This window comes from Postia placenta (assembly GCF_002117355.1).
Source record: "Postia placenta MAD-698-R-SB12 unplaced genomic scaffold POSPLAscaffold_17, whole genome shotgun sequence".
Lineage (NCBI taxonomy): Eukaryota > Fungi > Basidiomycota > Agaricomycetes > Polyporales > Adustoporiaceae > Rhodonia > Rhodonia placenta.
Window position 1 is genome coordinate 463687 of NW_020169848.1, and position 18908 is coordinate 482594.

Sequence of the window (18908 nt, forward strand, 5' to 3'; positions counted from 1 at the left end):
ACCATGAGGGCCACCAAAGAACGAGATTTTGTCGTTCAGCAGGTCGAACGACATCTCCGCCGAGTGCATATGCATGCTGAATGACGTTTGCAGGTCAACCGAACGCCGCCGTGGGTCGTCAGCGGCTATGGTGCGCTTGGGTGGACTACGGCGGAGGGGCGGCACGACCACGGTAGACGAAGACGCGAACAGGCGGTCGGTCGGCGAGTCGGAGGTGGGCGGAAGGTCAGCTTCCGTGAGCGAGTCTGACTCGGAGTACGTCGGCGAGCTGACCGTAATCTGGGGAAAAGACAACGGTATGGCGATGGTGTCTTCCATCACTTCTTCCTTGTCTTCGTTGTCTGAGTATGTGTCCGTCACAAGATCCTCGAGAGGTGGCTCGGACTTGGACATATGTGTTCGATTGATAGAGTTGATGACTATGGCAAGGGGTGCACCCGGTGGGGCAGCGGTCACAATCTGGACCGGACCAGAGCTCCCCTCCGAGGGCGCCTCGGAGATGCAATCCAATGATTGCCCCGCGGGCTGCTTCTGGTTCTCCTCCAGGACAATATCGACCAACGGTGCTCTCTTCAAGGACGCGGGTTCACGCGCGTCGTCTGAAGGGAAGTCTCCCAGCTGGAACATTTGTACATTATCTTCCTCCGAGTCGCTTTCGGCGTCGCTATCAGATTCTGAACCAGACGCGTCGAGCACGACGGTCGTGTCAAAGTCAATGAGCTTGCCCTTGGGTGTCTTCGGTGCCACATGTTTCTGGTAGTGCGCGGCGCGAGTGAAGAAAGCAGTCAGATCCCCCGGCGCGTCGTTCTCCTTGTCGGAGCTCCCAGCCTCAGGCGACTCAGGCGAGTCCCTGCGTGGCGTAGACGGCGTCTTGAGAGGGTCAAACATGTAGAGGACGCTATTGCGTGGCTTGTTACTCGGGAGGGTGGTATCCATGGTGAAGCGACTGAGAGAAGCTCCTCGAGTCGTTGTGGATTGTGTGAGAGAGCAAACGCTGGTGGATCTCGCCGAGACGCGCAGTTCGACTTCGCTGCACGGGATTAACACGTGATCGCGTATGGTGGAACGCGAGACGCGACGCGTCAGGCTCTACGCCACAAAGTTGAAGCTCTCAGCCGCTTTTGGTTGAGAACATGCCCACCAGTTGACGGTCGCACTTTTGAAAACTGAGAACTGATATTTATGCCGTCCTCATGAAGATGGTTCGCTTGTGGCTGCCCTTGTCATTCAACTGGCGACAGAGTGACGGAAGCCGGAGACAGGCAAGTATACAGGCTACGACAGAGCACTTGCTTACTCAAGCCTGTTCACTGTCTCTGAAACACCATTAAAATTGCGAAATAGTGCACATTCACTCCAGCGGAGCGACTCATTCACCAAGGTTTACAGGACACGCCTGTTTCGAAGAGCTGTGAGGAAGTGTGTTGGATTCAGGGGCCACAGCTCAATACATCACATTGACCACACCAGCCATACAATGCACAAGACAGAAACGGGGTCTGTATAAGCACAACTGAAGCGAGCGAACTAAGCACAGAAGGTGAAAGTGCGTCCAGGACATAAAGAGGAAATAAACTACACGTGCAGGCAACCGATGAGAAACCAAAGGTCACTGATCATCTTCAAGATATTCACGCTTTCTCCCGAACCTCCCGCCAAAGCAGAGGCCACAACCTGCGCCCAAGGCGACGAGGAATAGTAGGACGGAAGACACAAGGGACATCCAGATCTATCGTGAGAACGCGTTGAGCGTTGAGCGCCTGAAGCGAAGAGCGCAATGAGTGTACTCACGAGAGGGCCAAGCGTGGCTGTATCTCCTTCCTTCTGAAAAGCCGACAATGCTACCGCGGTAATGTATACCAGCACTACAAACGCGGCAATGGAAAGGGCAGCGGCGAGGAAGGATAGCATACAGGACAAGAGTATTGGGTAGGTGCGGGAGCGAGGTGAGCGCAAAAGGGGCAGGAGAACAATCAGTGATATAAGACTGACCCCCGCGGCTAATCACGAAAGTCAGTCCATCGCGCGGAAGCACACTGCGATAATACACACGCACCCGCGGGGAACAGGACCATAATACTCGAGAGCGGTTCTGTTATTTTGGTCTCGAAGGTGTAGCCCAACCTAGGGCTGCGTTCTGGTTGATTCAACACGCGATTCAGGATTCACTCACTTTGCAGCAGTGCAGGTCGTTGCACAATAACCCCATATCCCGAATCGCACGCCATTATCGTCAGAGGTCTCGAGAAAGTAGAAGACACGGATTAATGGGGCCGACACGCTGATGAGCACACTTCGCGAACGTTTATTTTGGAAGTGACATCATGTATTTATGAACTCACAGCAAGACCGTCGCAGCAAACGTACCCAGAAACATGGGCAAGACATGGTTGTACATCGAGGCGATGAGGTCTGTCGAGCACAGGAAAGACGCAAAGATAAGCTGCCAGGCGACGGATTTTTGCACTGCTATGCGATGGGGTCAGCTGCTCAATTGTCAAGTCGACATCCGCACATGCTTGATGCAGCTCGGTTCCGACTGGTTGGGGGATTGTGGGAGGGCAGGGGGACTGCGCAGTCGATGTCGGAAAGTACACGAAAGAGAGCGGACAAAACGCGCCGTGCCATTGACAGATGGCCCGTTCAGATGAGCCACATAAAGGCAGCAAAGCCTCAGGCCAGGAACCATGTGGCACATGGCGCGTCACTCCATCTTGGCACAGGCCCTGATCGCAGCGCCCCGGATGCAACAAACAACGCGCAAACAAACCCCGCGCGTCTCTGATCTCGATCGCGTCGCAAGATCGAGCTTACTTTCGAGTCCGCAAATACACGCATGAGACGCGAAAGACCTGCCGATACGAATTCAGCAGTATCCGATATGTATCTATAGAGCTCGTGAAGGCGGTCATCAGCGTCAGAGTTGGTGTACATACGTGTTTGCCACGGGCTACAAAAATTGCTATACGCGTCCCGCACCTGGAGATGTGGCTACAAAGGATGACAACGAGAGTAAAATGTCTGTTGTAGGGTCACATAGCCATTGCAGCCGAAATCGAAGCCGGAAGTTGCGGCCATGATCTGCTCTCCGAGGTGGAAATCACCCTGTTGAGAAATTGCAGCCATTGCCGAGATCTGGCGTCTATAGCCGCAAACCGCCTACGCTCTACGCGGCTTGGTATCGCTGCATGGACAACGAACACATGATCCGACGTGTCGCGCAGCTGAATCAAGCGAAGGACGTTTTCGCCTGCGTGTATATGGGCCGTGATGTCGAGGGGCCCGTTAATTTCGCCCTGGAGTGGACAACAAATCGGCTGTGGTTGAGCTACCCAAGAGGGAGTACATAACATACCAGAACACTTGGGAGGAAGGCATGAGAGGACACTGAATGTCCTGGATTCGCCTCTATGACGAGCGTCCCTTTGGCCGGCCATGACGTCGGAATCCTCCATAACGCTGCAGCAACTTCCGCCGGCGACGCAGCAGGATCCAAGCTCCGGTTCACTTCAGCGACAGTGGCCGTCGGGAGGCAGAGAAGGTGCACCGATATATGAGTATCGGTATCGCTGCACGTGTCAATTGACTCGACGGATGGGATGAATCGAACGAGATCTGAACGTACTCGAAGCCTATATCCCTATGCGCCCATCGATGGGCCGCAGAAGCGGTATCATCTTCGACAATGAATGGTATCATGCTAATATCGGGTATCTTGCTGCCCACTGTCATGGCCCATAGACCGGGGACGCGGTTCAACGGAGGGCTATCAGCCAACTGGTCTTCGGATGAGGCTCTGGGTTCAAGTGTAGCAATTGAGGGCGCTTCTTTATCAATGTCAGCTGCTGACAGTCCACTCTGAGACGAATATCCGCTCGCAGGTGCGTGAAGAGGAGTGTCCGGCATGCTCTGGGGTGCCGCAGACAAAGGGCGATGAGGCTGACCACTCGCCGGAGTCTCATCTGGAGCCAGACAATCTTTGACGATGCGGATCGCAGAATCTAGAGTGAATAGAGCATCTGACTGAGCAGCTCCGCCAATTTCAGTCTCGTCTCGTGAGCGTCCGCGACCAGCGGCGGCGTCGAGTTGGCCGTCGGTTCGAGGGATCTTGCTCCCGCGCACATGCGGCTCATTCGCTTCGTCCTCTATGCGCACTCTCTTGACGCCAGCCCGACTCCCGCCTCCGCCGCCAGTGCCGGCCGCTTCCACGTGTTGCGTATTGTCGTTACCGTGCACAATCCCGCGACTTTGCATCTCCGAGACGACCCTTTTAGCATGGCCTACCATTTCCTTGCACCACTCGTCTGTAGCCAGCTCCTGGACGCGCGCCGCTAACACCTCGTAATCTACGTGAGGATCCCGGCACTGCGCGTTGCGTATGACCTGCGGGACCAGCAGTCGCCGGCATTCCTCCAGCACGTACGAAGAGGTCGAAGCAGACGATGCGTCCCGCGGAGCTTCTGATGATTCCGACTGCTCAGGACCAGAAGAGACCGCGTGGTGGTTGTGCGTATCGACGAGATTGGGATCCAGCACGCTAGCCAGGAAGTTCTCGACTGCGGTCTCGGAGACAGGGGAGAACTGTACTGTGTCGCCTTCGTCTTCAAATGTGCGGGGCACCAGTGTCTCTGGGCTCGACGAGATATCGTGTAATGATCCGTTCTCGACGACCGGCTCGAGCGGGACACCTAAGAGCGTGGGGCTGGGTCCCATGTCGGTTTCTGTAATGGACGTGGATGCAGAATCAGCGTCCTCCGCAGAGACAGGAGACGCAGCAGCGTGCCCCAGGCGATTGAGCAGAGACAGAGCCGCAGGTTTTATGGAGAGTCGGTCGAGCAGTGAAGACGCCATGACTGTCGGTACAATGGCCCATACGGTTGCTCGAGCAATTTCACTCACTTGCACTCATGTGCCCGCAGCGCTATGTCTGTTCCAGCGTGGCCCTCTTGAACTCTCTTTTCCGCTTGCCCTAGAAACAGGCACAATAATCCTAGTGCGATGGACACGCCAGTATGCAGTGAATTGGTGCAGCCGTGCTATTATACTCCACGATGTCAGGATCTTGCTGAATCACTGGCGAAGGAATCGCTGCATGTTTGCAATTTGCGTCAGAGCAGCAGGAGATAAACAAGGGATAGAAACACCGGCTCACGCTGAATCTCAAGATGGTCCCCAGTGCAAAGTGCACCATGCGCATGGTGATCGAGGTATAGGCAACATAGTCTCAACATTATGTCTCCGCTTTGGAAAACAGACCATATGTGCCCCATGGCTGAGTTGGTTACAGCGTCCGACTGTTAAGCGATGTCATTCATTACATGTGGATCACGCAATGGCATCGGAAGGTCGTGAGTTCGAGCCTCACTGGGGCAGTGTTCCTTTTTATGCCCTCCATCCACCAGATCATAAACAGGATCAAACAACTTCGCGGACTCGCGGTGGCTGAACAACTCCTTGATCACTGCATTCCACCACTTGTCTCTCTCACTTGCAGTCACTGCAACACAGCTGATCATGTCTTCTTATGGAGAGTTGGTCGAGCAGTGAAGACACCATGATTGTTGGTACAATGGTCCATACGGTTGCTCGAGTAATTTCACTCACTTGCACTCATGTGCCCGCAGTGCTATGTCTGTTCCAGTGTGGCCCTCTTGAACTCTCTTTTCCGCTTGCACTAGAAACAGGCACAATAATCCTAGTGCGATGGACACACCAGGATGCAGTGAATTGGTGCAGCCATGCTATTATACTCCATGATGTCAGGATCTTGCTGCCTGCAAGTGTTTGAATCGCTCAGGTGACACTTTTTAACCTTCATTTGTCATGTAGCATAGCAGTGATGGTGTCGCGACTTGAGGTCAAGCGACAGGGAAAACCTAAAAAAGCTGGGGGCGTTCGACTGGGTCTCACCGAAGCAATAGTGAGCAGCGCTCAAACCTAAGGCTAGGGACAAGTAATATATTAGTTAGTTAAGTAAGAAAGAAATACAAATAAGGGCTTACTGACCTAGGGACAAGAGGTCGAAACTGAGGTCCCTAGGGCAGCAGAGGCCGGCTTATATACATGGGGAGATAAGGGCAGGCTGTGCGCACTGGTCCGTGCGCAGCTGGTCCGTGCACAGCATGCTGACGCGGCCCCGGGGGCCGGTGAGTCAGAGCGGCTGTGTCAGCGGAGCCCGAGCTGTGCCGCGCACTGCCGCCCCATCTAATCTAATCGTACAGTAGATAACGACGCATCCATATCAGGCATGTAGTACAGAGGTCGCGGGTTTGAGCCCGCGAAAAGGAAAAATTAAAAAACGGCTAGACACCGTACCAACTCGTGACATTACCCCCCCTCAACGGCGCATGACCTCATGCGAGGCGCCCTTGCCCATCTCCCACCCGGAGCGGCAGTGTGCTTCAGTCAGCGGCGATGGCATCGGCTGTAAGTTGAGACCCTCAAAGGTAGCAGCATTGAGGCGACGAGGGGTGTTCAGGTTCTTCTGGTGGAAGTCGGCTATGAGGGCCGGCGCATTGGCAACGTTGCGTGCCGGTTCCCATGACGTATGCGAGTCATCATAACCCTTCCACTTGACGAGGTACTGCAGTTGACGCCGGAAGATCCTCGAATCCTTGATCTGCTCAACCTCGTACTCCTTGTTGCCCTCAACCTCAATGGCAGGCAGCTCCTCCGGCTCTCGGCCCGGGATCTCGCTATGCGTGTACTTGCTAAGCAAGGAGACATGGAATACCGGGTGCACAGGCACCGACTTCGGCAGAACCAATTCGTAATCCAAATCTCCGAGCTTTCGCCGCACGGCATATGGCCCAAGGTGCTTGGGACTGAGCTTCTTGCTCGGCTGTTTCAGCTTAAGGTTCCAGGCATCAAGCCAGACCTTATCCCCCAGCGTGAAGACCGGTGCCTCCTGCACGTGCTTGTCGTAGTACACCTTCATTTGCTTAGCTGACAGCTCAAGCGCAGAGCGCGTATCATCGCGAACCTCCTTCAGGATCTTAAGCCAATCGGCAGCAGCAGGCATCGCGGACATCAGATTGATCTGAACCTGGATCTCCGGATTGTACCCCTGATGCAGGAAGAAGGGGGAGTACCCGGTAGCGGAGTGAACTCGATTGTTTAGTGCGAACTCCGCGAGTGGCAACTGCTTTGCCCAATCATCCTGCCTGTGGCTTGTGAAAGCACGCAGGTACTGCTCGATCTCCTGATTCCAGTGCTCTGTCTGGCCGTCTGTCTGAGGATGAAATGCTGTGGACAGTGCTGGCTTGATCCCCAGTCCCTTGTACACCATATGGAGATACTTCGAAGCGAACTGGGGACCTCGGTCTGATATGACCTTGGCCGGGGCCCCATGATGCTTGAACACATCGCGGATGTACAGATCTGCCGCACCTTCTGCCGTCAGGGTCTTATGACAGGCCGAGAAGTGGACCTGCTTTGTGAAGCGGTCAGCGGTGACCAGGATCGAGTCGAATCCATCAGACTTTGGCAAGCCGACGATCATATCGGTCGTGATGATCTGCCATGGGCGCTCGGGGATCTCGTTCGGCTTCAGCGGACCCTGGGGCTTGGCTGGGAATGTCTTGGTACGGTTGCACACGTCGCAGGTGCTTACGTACTCATTGACAAATTTGGACATCCCAGGCCACCAGTAGTTCCGTGATACGGGCTCAAGGGTCTTGGCCCGACCGCCATGGCCGGCAATTGGCGAGTCGTGGTGGATTTTGACAATATCCCGCCGGAGCTCTGTGTTCTTTGGGACATACACGCATCCGTGGAACAGCAGGAGTCCTTGTTCGGCATTCCACTCCTCAAAGCCCCTTTGCAGCCGGGGTGGCCCGAGGTCCTGCACCTTTTCAAGTGCCTCGGCCACTACACGATCCTTCTCTGAACATTCCCTGATGCGTTTCAGAAGCGACTGATCGGCCGTCACTGAGGCATGGCCGTGCTGGGCGGAGGCGATGCGGAAGCGCTCTGGCTTGAGAACCACCTGATCGGTGTTATCATCCTCATCGCCGATCTGATGATCTGGCCGGCAGGACAGGGCATCGGCTTTTCCATTCGACGTCCCGGCTTTATGCGTGATGTGGAAGTCGAAACGAGCCAAGAATAGCGACCATCGTGCCTGACGCCGCGTGAGGTGCTGTGACGTTCGCCAATATTTGAGATTCTTATGGTTGGTCACAATCTCAAACTGATTGGGTAGTCCCTCAAGATAGTGGCGCCAGTCGTCTAGTGCTTCGATGATCACAAGCATCTCCTTATCGTAGATCTTGTAGTTCTGCTGCGCCGGATCCATCGCATGGGATTGGAAGGCTACTGGGTGCCATTTACCATCATCCTGCTTCTGCATCAACACGCCACCGGTGGTGTACCCTGAGGCATCGACTTCAATGTGCGTCTCCCGGTTAGGGTCGTATAGCGCCAAGACTGGAGTCGTCGCAAAGAGCCGCTTGAGCTCATCGAAGGCGTGTTGCTCCTCTTCGCCCCAATGCCATGGGTCGTTCCCTGTGAGTCGGTCGAGTGGTCGCGAGATCTTAGCGAAGTCTTTGATGAAGCGGCGGTAGAAGTTGGAGAACCCCCGGAACTTCTGAATGTCTTTTTTGTTCCGGGGTACCGGCCACTCATTAATTCCTTTCAGCTTCGCGGGATCCATCGCTACCTCATCGCCGCCGAACACATAGCCGATGTAGTCAACTTTGGGAACATCCCATTCACACTTCTCAGGTTTCAGGAACAGATCGTTGTCCTGAAGGCGACGAAGAACCTCGCGTGTGACCTTTTCATGCTGCTCTTTGTTGGTAGAGAAGATGAGTATGTCGTCCAGGTACATGAGGATCTTGCCGCCGACGATGAGATCGTGGAAAATCTCGTTCATCATGGCCTGGAAGGTTGCGGGGGAATTGGTGAGGCCAAAGAACATCACCAGGGGTTCGTACAGCCCCTGGTTAGTTACAAAGGCAGCTTTCCACTCGTCACCGGCTTTGATCCGGACATTGTTATAGCCCCATCTGATGTCGAACTTGGTGAAGAGCGTGGCACCACGGAGCTTGTCTACCATTTCGGTGATCAGCGGCAGCGGGTAACGATTCTTGACGGTGATCGCGTTCAACCGGCGGTAGTCCTGTACTGGTCAAAGTGTCCCTTCCTTCTTTTTGATGAAGAAGAAAGGGGACGAGATGGGCGACTTTGATTCCCGTATGTAGCCCTTTGCCAGTTGCTCCTTGAGGAACTTGTCAAGCTCCTCCTGCTCATTGTTCGACAGGGGGTACACCTTCGAATGGAATGTCGAATAGCCGGGTACGAGTTCGATCGCATGATCGTACGGCTTCCTTTTGGGTAGTCGTTCTGATGCTTCCTTCGAGAAGACCTTCAGAAACTCGTGGTACTGCTTGGGTACCGACTCTTCAGCAGTTTTAACGACCTTTTTCTTGATCTCTTCCTCAGCGAACAGCTGGGAGTACGTATGCCCTGCTGCGACGAACAGCTGAGGGGCGCCGGGAAGCGTGATACCTTGCTCCCAGGCCTCGATCAAGTCGGCCTTGTCCCACTCGACCTCTACCTGTCACGACTTGGTACGGCATCTAGCCGTTTTTTAATTTTTTCCTTTTTGCGGGCTCGAACCCGCGACCTCTGTACTACATGCCCGATATGGACATATCACTATCTACTGTACGATTAGATTAGATGGGCGGCAGTGCGCGGCACAGCTCGGGCTCTGCTGACACAGCCTCTCTGACTCACCGGCCCCTGGGGCTGCGTCAGCATGCTGCGCACAGACCAGCTGTGCACGGACCAGTGCGCACAGCCTCCCCTAAACTTCCCCTATATATAAGCCGGCCTCTGCTGCCCTAGGGACCTCAGTTTCGACCTCTTGTCCCTAGGTCAGTAAGCCCCCAGTTGTATTCTCCTTGCTTACTTAACTAATATATTAACTTGTCCCTAGCCTTAGGTTTGAGCCTAGCTCACCATCGCTTCGGTAAGATAAGTCGAACGCCCCCAGCATTTGGTTTTTCCCCTGTCGCTCGACCCTAAGTCGCGACACTACCAGATCTTCTTCGGGTTCGAAGTCCGGGAGTACCTTACTCCGGCAGGCACCTATGACTGACCGTTTGGACTTCGGTGAATGCCTGCGCACTGTGGGCCTGACCCCCGTATCACGCGCAGTCGCTGCTTGCTCCATCCAGCCAGTTCTCCTGGCACTGCATGTTTCAGGGCATCGCGACAATTTGAGGGAGCCTTTCTCCCAATCGATTTCGGGGTTGTGCTCATGCAGCCAATCCAACCCAACGATCACATCTTCTGGACCGATGTCCGTGACTGTAAACACCGTCTTCTCGACGTGTTCTCCTATCTGCATCTGTAGCACAGCTACTTCCGAGATGCTTCCGTCTTTATTGAGGGTGCCGTCGATATTGTATAGCAGAATTGGCTCTTTCAATTTCCGCGTCTGCACCTTATTTTCTACAATGAATCGCTTGTTGATAAACTTCGTGGTGACTCCGCTGTCCACCATAGCGATTATGTCTTTGTGCCATCTTTTTCCTTGAAGTCAAACTGGGATGTGAAAATGCTGGGACCCCTGGTCCAATTCGTACACCGTCGCAGTTGACAATACATTATACTTATTACAGGATATATGCGGCCCGACGCGTGCGGCACGAAGCGCGGACCGGATCAAAAACCCTCTTCCTTCATCGCCCAATAGTGCTTGAGCTCCTCGCGCATCGACTTCACCTGTGCCATTAAGTCCGCCAGCTCCGATTGCTCGGATTTTGCTGAAGCGGCACTTATACTTGCCGAGGGTGAAGTGATGGGGGCGCTTGTCGCCGCCTGGGTGGATCCTGAGGCAACCGTAGCCCGTGTGTCGGCATGTTTTGTGTAAGGCTTGTCCTTACAATTGGGGCACTCGAAACGACAGTACCCTTGCTTCCCGCAGCCAAAACAACTGCCAGGGAAGTTTCCTTTTCTGACGGTCGCATTGATGCTGGCTGAAGCTGCGTGCAACTGGGGTGCACCACCACGTGCCCCTCCGCGTCCTCGACCTCGGGCCGGGAAGAAGTTGTTTAGCTCGGGCCGACGGGCCCGGCTGATGTCGAGGATCTGCTTGACCTCAGTGGCACGCTTCTCAGCTTCTAGCCACGTGGTGAAGGTCTCGAGCTCGATCTTGCGATACACGTGGGAGGGGATGCCACTCAGGTACTTGTCGCGTAGCTCCAGGTCCCCATACCCAGAGTGATCCGCCGGACCCTTGAACAGCGCGGAGAATTCCGCAGCGGTGCATTTTTCACGGACCGACTTGTCCGCGCAGAGCTTCGCCAGCTCTACTTGTGCTGCCGCCTCGTCGTCGAGATTACCGAAGCGAGCCTTGAAGGCGGCAGTGAAGGCTGCTTCGTTCTGAAACGGGGTCGTGACCCCTTGTACACCCATCTGCACCGACACGAGTTGGGCGAAGTAAGGAGTGGCCCAGGCACGGGCATCTCCGTCGAGCAGGCTCAGTGCGACCTGTACTTTGAGCTCGATGGTGGTTAACGACGTGTTAACCAACCAGTAGATGCGTAGCTGTGACAGGAACCTGTCACACTCGATGACAGTTTTGCCGTCATAACGGAGAGGGAGGAGGAGCTTCAGGGTCTCCTTGTCGGGGGCAGCCGTGGGTGAGGACATTATCGGCGGCGGGGGGGACGGAGGACGGTGCGGGGGCGGAGGTGGCTGTTGTGTCCCTTTGCTGGTCGGACTTCGAGGGGAGCGAGTGCGCGAGCGGCCTCACGGCGGAGACGGCGGTGAAGGCGCCGGAGGAGGTTCGGAGGTGGGGTTACGTACGTCAGGGACTGCTGACGTGGAGGCGAGCGCTGTCGGTGAGGCGGGCCGAGCAGAATCCGCGAACTCGGACTCCGAGACTCCTTCTTCACTCGCACTCTCCTCAGGCTCAGGCTCTGGCGCAGGGTATGGAGGGAGATCTCCTCGCGCTTGACTTGGACCGGCAACAGTTTGGGGAAGGCGGGAGCTGGGGGAGACAGGGCGAGAATGTCAAGAGGCGGATCGGAAGGCGAGGGTGCTGCAGGGGCCGAGCGGATGTTGGGCCCTTCTGATCGCCTTGTACCGTGGGTAATCCTGTTCGATCGATCGGGGTGTCCGGTTGGGGCACAGCTGCTGCTCGCAGGTGAGGATAAGGGTGTCAGGACCATCTGGGATGTAGACATCAACAAGGTCCTGAGAGTCGAATGCGTGAACTTGGCCTTGACAGGCAGCCACGATGGATGGGGGGAGGACGGGGAGGTGCGCGTACTACAAAGGCCATGCTATACTAGCTTACACCTACGGCACCCAAGATAACACTAGAGTTCGCAGTTCACGTGGGGCCCAGTACTGCTTTTGGCTAGTATGCAGCAGGAACCTAAGCCACGCGTCCGTGAGGACAAGTACCGCCCACTGAAGTGCAGGTACTGAAGAGTTCGTCCCCTAAGTGGTGGCGATGTATAGTAGGGTGCACACCACCCGACCTGTAGGAAGTGAAAGTGAGTGTTTTTGGGTTCCGATGAACACCGGCAGCGGTGGGCAGTTTTGACCTAATGTCGCGACTTGAGGTCAAGCGACAGGAGAAAACCTAAATGCTGGGGGCGTTCGACTGGGTCTCACCGAAGCGATGGTGAGCAGCGCTCAAACCTAAGGCTAGGGACAAGTAATATATTAGTTAGTTAAGTAAGAAAGGGAATACAACTGGGGCTTACTGACCTAGGGACAAGAGGTCGAAACTGAGGTCCCTAGGGCAGCAGAGGCCGGCTTATATACATGGGGAGATAAGGGCAGGCTGTGCGCACTGGTTCGTGCGCAGCTGGTCCATGCACAGCATGCTGACGCGGCCCCGGGGGCCGGTGAGTCAGAGAGGCTGTGTCAGCAGAGCCCGAGCTGTGCCGTGCACTGCTGCCCCATCTAATCTAATTGTACAGTAGATATGATGTGTCCGTATCAGGCATGTAGTACAGAGGTCGCGGGTTCGAGCCCGCAAAAAGGAAAAAATTAAAAGACGGCTAGACGCCGTACCAACTCGTGACAGACGGTCATGATGATAATCGATTTGTGTCTAGTAACTCTGCTACCCACCTTGCAAATCCAAATTTGCATGCTGCATTTTGAGAATCTCAACTTCATTGATTTATGCATACCATGTAGTTCAATGGGTTGCTTATCAGCTTTGCCGCTGCAGCCTTTATGGGCCTTCAGTTACCTACTGAGATAGGCAGGTGAGGCAAATACAGCACATGTGCTGGGGGCCATATGCAGTCTATCATTTTGGAATTACTGTAAAGGGCACTGGAGTATATGCTCCATGGCTGAGTTGGTTACAGTGTCCGACTGTTACTTGACAGCATCGGAAGTGAGATACATGGCATCGGCAGAATGATATGAACTATTAATAAGTGCTATACATCAAAGAAATCATTGTTTTGCCAGCCATTGTGATTTGTAACCCATGTTTTGAATGCCCTGTTAGTTTTTAAAGTAAGGGAGGCGCATGATCCAACATAATGTAAGTTGAAATGCGTGATTTCAGCGGATTTGAAAACTAGCAAATCCCCATTGCCAAGGGGAATCACCAACCCTGGCTCAACTAGGCATAGTGCCCCACCCTGGAAATCTCCAATGTGTCACAGTTTCCCTAATTTTACCTACTTTTTCCGCTATTTTTGCGGACATATCAAAGGGTATAGGGACTTATCCATACTTATCCGTCCGCATATGGGTACATCTGCATATCTAAGGGGTTATCCGCTTAAATAAGCGACACATGATCTTGTTCTGGACACATCAGGCTGGACTCTGATGCCGGACCTTTTCTAGATAGAAACCAGACTCTGTCTGGACCATGACATCATTCTGATATCATAGGTAGGAGCTAGGCTCAGGCACTAGGCCATAGGCCGGTCAATTCTGGACCCTAGGCCCAGGGCAGGGCAGGGCCAAACTATGACATCATATATGACATCATAGGGCACATGATACTTAGTAATCCTTACTTGGCTAGGTACCAGGGGTCCATTACCGGTCCCTGGGGGGTTTTCCCTCATGTATATAAAGCAGCATCCTGGGGCACCCTGTCCCCCAGTTTTATTCACTTCATTGTTGCGCTTAACAGCATTATCTTCCCCACACTTAAGTGCTTTATCTCCCCCCTTTACCATCAAGCTATAAGGTGGGTTTATAGGTTTTGTGATATAATGAGGTAGAAAAGGTTGGTACCGGCAGATGCGTCAGCAAGGTCCTGCAACACCTATAACCAAAAAACGTCAGAATTACGCACAAGGATGACATCAGGTTACCTGCTTGGTGACGCTCATGAAGACGAGCCTCAATGCTTGTAAGACGCGCTGCATGTATGGCCATGGCGCGTATGTCTCGTCCAGCAGGCAAAGAGGCGGTAAGGGGATCAAGCGCCGCTCTCTGTGAGGGCTATCAGCAACAATGTTAGTGATGGCAGGAAAACGCACCCAGCAATCAATGTTTTCCGCATTCACTGGTTCATAGCCACGACAAAGGACCATGAAGGCTGCATCTTCGACAAAGACATAGGTTCCTGCTGGAAGTGTAGACACAATCTCACAAAATTCCCTCGCAGCGACAGGCGCCTGTCCAATGGCTTTGAATATCTTGATACATCTTGATTGGACAGTTCGACTATGGCTAGTGTTGATGACCGCAGTTATGTTGTTGTTGGCCTCACCGTTGATGATAGCGTTGGCGTTGTTGGCATCATCATTGTGTGTGTTGTTGTTGTCATCCGCGTCACCCAGATCATTGGCATTGTTGTCCACTTGATTGTCAGGGCTTGGACTGTCGCCAAGATCATCAGCTACAATGTATGGTCGAAGCTTTTGAAGCTCTTGTTGTAGTCGACGTCGGATGGCGCGACTGTTGGGTGAGGCAGTTGGAGAGAGCGACCGGGCATGCTTGAGGTGATTGACTAGGTCTGCAACAGCCTGGACAAGAGCGTGGTCATCAGGAGGCGAGTTGGATGATAGAAAGGGCATGCTGGTCAAAAAGACAAAGGACAAAGAGCATATCCAGCAGTAGCATCAAGGGGGGAAAGCAGGAGAACTCACAAGATGGATCACATCTCCAGCCTTCCTTGTCGGCACCGGCGTTCAAAATGGCATGTGAAGGAGGGGAGCATGTGATAGGCGGTGTCCAGCGGTAGCTCAAGCAAGGTGCGCAGCTGTCAGCGGCGCCAACATGCGGCACAATCTCTGGACAGATATAGCCAGTCTGCGCGGAACATCCCAATAAGGCATGATTTTAGATTGGGGCAGCATGTCGCGCAATCTCTTACCAGATATATCCAAATCTGGTGCTATCGCTGGCACCGAACTCCGCAGGCGTTGAACTCCGCAGGCGTCACTGGCAGGGTAGGCCATGGACTAGAACACAATAGCGGCCAGGTGGAGGAACAAGGTTGTCTGCAGAGGGACAGGTAAGCAAAATTGGTTCAGGAATTGCCCACAAAAGTCGCAACCTTACTAAAATGAACATGCACAAGGTCAGGTCCAAGGCGCACATTTGTCAAGGCACAAGAGGCGCAGTCACAGCCTAAGGCGCAGAGTTGTCACTGGTGCCGTAGGAGCTAGGCTCAGGCACTAGGCCATAGGCTGGTCAATTCTGGACCCTAGGCCCAGGGCAGGGCAGGGCCAGACTATGACATCATCGATAGCGCCATATCGCACCATAGGGCACATGATACTTAGTAATTCTTACTTGGCTAGGTACCAGGGGTCTATTACCGGTCTCTGGGGGGTTTTCCCTCATGTATATAAGACAGCATCCTGGGGCATCCTGTCCCCCAGTTCTATTCACTTTGTTGTTGCGCTTAACAGCATTACCTCCCCCACACTTAAGTGCTACTATCTCCCCCCCTTACCATCGAGCTATAAGGTGGGTTTGTAGGTTTTGTGATACAATGATCAATACGAGACAAAAAGGATCATTGTTGCCATCTCTGTGACCTGTTGTCACAACATTGATGTTGAGGACAAGGCTGAGGAAAGGATGAAAGACAGAGTGATCACCAAATGGCAAACACTCTGTGTCGATACTGAGAATTTCATATTCCTTGGGTAGATAATGCCTAAGCTGCATGATTATCAACAATCTGTTAATAATGCAAACATAATCATAAACTTACCATTTCATCAATCCATGTGAAAATGTCTTTGAAGACATCTTTGAGATTGTTGTATAACTCCTCATGATTACTGCAGTTGGCTGATTGATATGGCATGAATTGCGCATAATTTGTTCTTCTGCCATCTTCACAAGCAAGTGGTGTAGCAATTGTATAGTGAAAAATAGAAGGCTTCATATGAATAATTTGAACCATGCGACACTGAGTCTGTATGTGTCAAGGCATTTGCGCTAGGCAAAACTGCCTTCAAGCAATCAAGTAGCTTGTGTTGAAGATTGTCTGGCATTGAAGATGATATAAAGGCAATAAGTTCTCCATTTTTGTTTTCCAGTCTCACTGGCCCTCTAAAATGTGATATCAATTGCTAGTTATATGAAATGCAAATGTGCTCACTCAGATGTGCATGAAGGTGACATCTCAAGGTAGGGTGTATTGGGATCTTTTCTTCCATCAATGAAATGCTGGTGTAGCTAAATAAATAGTTAGTTAAAGTAAAGTCATATCAAGATCATTATGTACCTTTTTATCCAGATCATGCAAATTAGTAGCTTTAGAGGCATCTTTTGCAAGAATGCGCTCAGTTTGGGTCCACCTGTAGTTGTTGGATCCAAGACAAATTGCAGGCACCTTGATGTTATCTGCATGTGAGGCATCATAACCAGTGGTGATCACATGCATAGGAGGCAGAACCAGATTGTTCTGCTGTGGCAGTGAAGGGATATGCTGATAACAAGATTGCCATATTTGCTTGTCTCTTGGCAAATATGCAAAAGCTCTAAAATTGTGTTAGTTTATGTATATACAAATCATAAATCACTTACTTTAATTGACACTGGCAAACATTTTATCACCTATATCAAGGTTGCTGCACAAAGCAGTCACAGGCATATCACAGTGTGACAAAACACTATCACTGAACAAAGATTGGAACTTGAAGGCCAGCTTTTGTCTGAGATAGGCTATCTTGGGAACTAGCTGTCTGATGACAATTGCCCCCGATTGATCATCTACAATAATAGGTAGGCAAAATATGTAACATACAATGCCAAAATGACTTACCTATATCAGGAGCTCGAAGTATATTGGCAATGCCATTGATCACCTGAACATCCGTTTTGCAAATCCTTGATCTCAAAGATTGGACAGCAATCAACAGAATGATGTAGATGCTTCCTCCTGCAGCAAGGGAAATAAAATGATTTCCATTACACACCCAATGTTGAAATGTGCCTAGAGGAGGTTTGTTGTTGTTGCCAGTCTGTAGATTCTTCCAGATTGTGGTGAGGCTTTGCTTAGTCTTGATAGTTATGCTAGCAATACATGAGTCTTCATACATCAACATCATAGATACAACTACTTACCTTTCACAAGCAAAAGCCAATTCCATTAGGTTAATCATGACATGAAAACCTACATCAAGTGCTTGAGCATGCTTCACTTGACAACGCTGTACAATAGTGGCTAGCTTGTCTAGTATGGTGCCATCTGGTCTGGTAGGGAGTGAAACATTTGAGTTTAACCATTCTTCCAAACTGTTATCTGCATTCCCGCTAGCCAATAAAGCCAGCAAGGAGGAGGTTTGAGTATTGGAGTCCATCCAGGGCTTCTTTCTTGTAACAACTTTTACAGGTGCCCTCCCTGAGCAAGCACCTGTGCGAATTGTTCGCAAGGGACCCACAAGCAAGAGTGCTTGAGACACATCTTGATCAAAGATCACATGTGCTTTTCAATGATAAGCACATATTTTCAAAACAAGGATTGATGCATACCATTGTCCTCCAATGAGGTAGCCATCACAGATGGGTTTGACATGTTCTCCTCAATGTCATTGTCTAATACAAGCTGATGTAAGCCAAGCAAGCATTTTTCAAAGTAGCTATCACTCACTAGGTTCATTTTGAGGTACTTGTATGGAGTATGATTCTGGCTCAGGAGACACAGCTGTCTCTGAAGACACAGCTACCTCTAACCGCCTTATAATTTGAAACAGACAGCTGTCACCAAATTGGTGTAGCAATTGGAGTAGCAAGTGGACCTCCTCAAGACTGAAGGTAAGTATCATTTTTGTGGATTGACAAAAGGTGTGCAAACAAGAGGGAATGGGGCTGGGGGAAGGGCAGGATAAAGACAAACACGCACAGCACAACAATTATATATATCCCTCATGGCACAATAGTGAGCGCAATCTGATTCACCATTTGCTGCTCCACAGATCACGCAATCTGTGGAGTGGGGTGTATCAAGTGTGCAAGGTATCGCACCTGGAGATTGCGTGACATGTTGCGCAATCAGTACATTAGCGCCCATTGATAAGCAGCTGCTGCACATGCTGCAGACCTTGTAAAAGTCACCCTACAGCATGAAAATTCAGTTTGATGCAGATACCAGAGAGCGGACAGGAGATACTCACATGTCGATGACAGCGAACACTATGAGCAGAATACCATCAGCCTTGTAATCGGAAGCAGTCCAGTAGAGGTGGCGAGATACATACCCGCTCCCCATCCCCATCTTGTATACCAGGCCGACAAAAGGACAGGCCTACAACGCCCTACACAACACTGAGCTCAGCGGCCAACATGTGTCTTCAATACGCTGGAAATACAACGATGTCATGACCAGAACGGTTCATCAGTGGCAGAATATTCTGTGTGCGCTTACAGGGCAAAGAACATGCTCAAGAAAGCCTCGCCAGCAGCCTTAGGTGCCTTTGGCTTCTTCTTCTCCTTCTGCG

General features: G+C 52.1%; 5 protein-coding genes and 1 non-coding gene across 6 annotated transcripts; 2 read left to right on the top strand and 4 right to left on the bottom strand.

Moving 5' to 3' along the window:
* Positions 1–561: 561 nt before the first annotated feature.
* On the bottom strand, positions 562–936 carry POSPLADRAFT_1109503 (hypothetical protein; the record flags this gene model as incomplete). Its single annotated transcript, XM_024483348.1, has 1 exon — positions 562–936. A coding segment is annotated over one exon (375 nt), but the record flags the coding sequence as incomplete, so codon positions are not given.
* A 2055-nt stretch (positions 937–2991) lies between these two features.
* On the bottom strand, positions 2992–5166 carry POSPLADRAFT_1076205 (hypothetical protein; the record flags this gene model as incomplete). The annotated part of the gene is made up of 5 exons (XM_024482897.1): positions 5153–5166; positions 3626–5088; positions 3356–3569; positions 3202–3296; positions 2992–3142 (listed from the first exon to the last, which is right to left on the bottom strand). Exons 2-5 carry the CDS (start codon positions 4849–4851, stop codon positions 2992–2994), a joined length of 1686 nt encoding a protein of 561 aa, XP_024334473.1. The 5' UTR covers positions 4852–5088; positions 5153–5166.
* A 96-nt stretch (positions 5167–5262) lies between these two features.
* On the top strand, positions 5263–5373 carry POSPLADRAFT_t154. The gene has a single exon. It is a non-coding gene; the product is annotated as a tRNA-Asn (tRNA).
* Positions 5374–12072: 6699 nt separating this feature from the next.
* POSPLADRAFT_1156240 (hypothetical protein) lies at positions 12073–12447 on the top strand (the record flags this gene model as incomplete). The annotated part of the gene is made up of 2 exons (XM_024487046.1): positions 12073–12276; positions 12391–12447. 2 exons carry the CDS (start codon positions 12073–12075, stop codon positions 12445–12447), a joined length of 261 nt encoding a protein of 86 aa, XP_024334474.1.
* Positions 12448–13806: 1359 nt separating this feature from the next.
* On the bottom strand, positions 13807–14180 carry POSPLADRAFT_1156227 (hypothetical protein; the record flags this gene model as incomplete). The annotated part of the gene is made up of 2 exons (XM_024487044.1): positions 13807–13875; positions 14016–14180. The coding sequence occupies 2 exons, from the start codon at positions 14178–14180 to the stop codon at positions 13807–13809; spliced, it is 234 nt and encodes a 77-aa protein (XP_024334475.1).
* Positions 14181–14249: 69 nt separating this feature from the next.
* Positions 14250–18236, bottom strand: POSPLADRAFT_1036737 (hypothetical protein; the record flags this gene model as incomplete). Its single annotated transcript, XM_024477168.1, has 17 exons — positions 14250–14269; positions 14319–14439; positions 14487–14965; positions 15099–15242; positions 15996–16122; positions 16175–16299; positions 16367–16518; positions 16568–16644; positions 16694–16812; positions 16847–16949; positions 16996–17025; positions 17081–17181; positions 17234–17276; positions 17388–17484; positions 17536–17824; positions 17944–18006; positions 18062–18236. The coding sequence occupies 17 exons, from the start codon at positions 18234–18236 to the stop codon at positions 14250–14252; spliced, it is 2265 nt and encodes a 754-aa protein (XP_024334476.1).
* Positions 18237–18908: the final 672 nt, after the last annotated feature.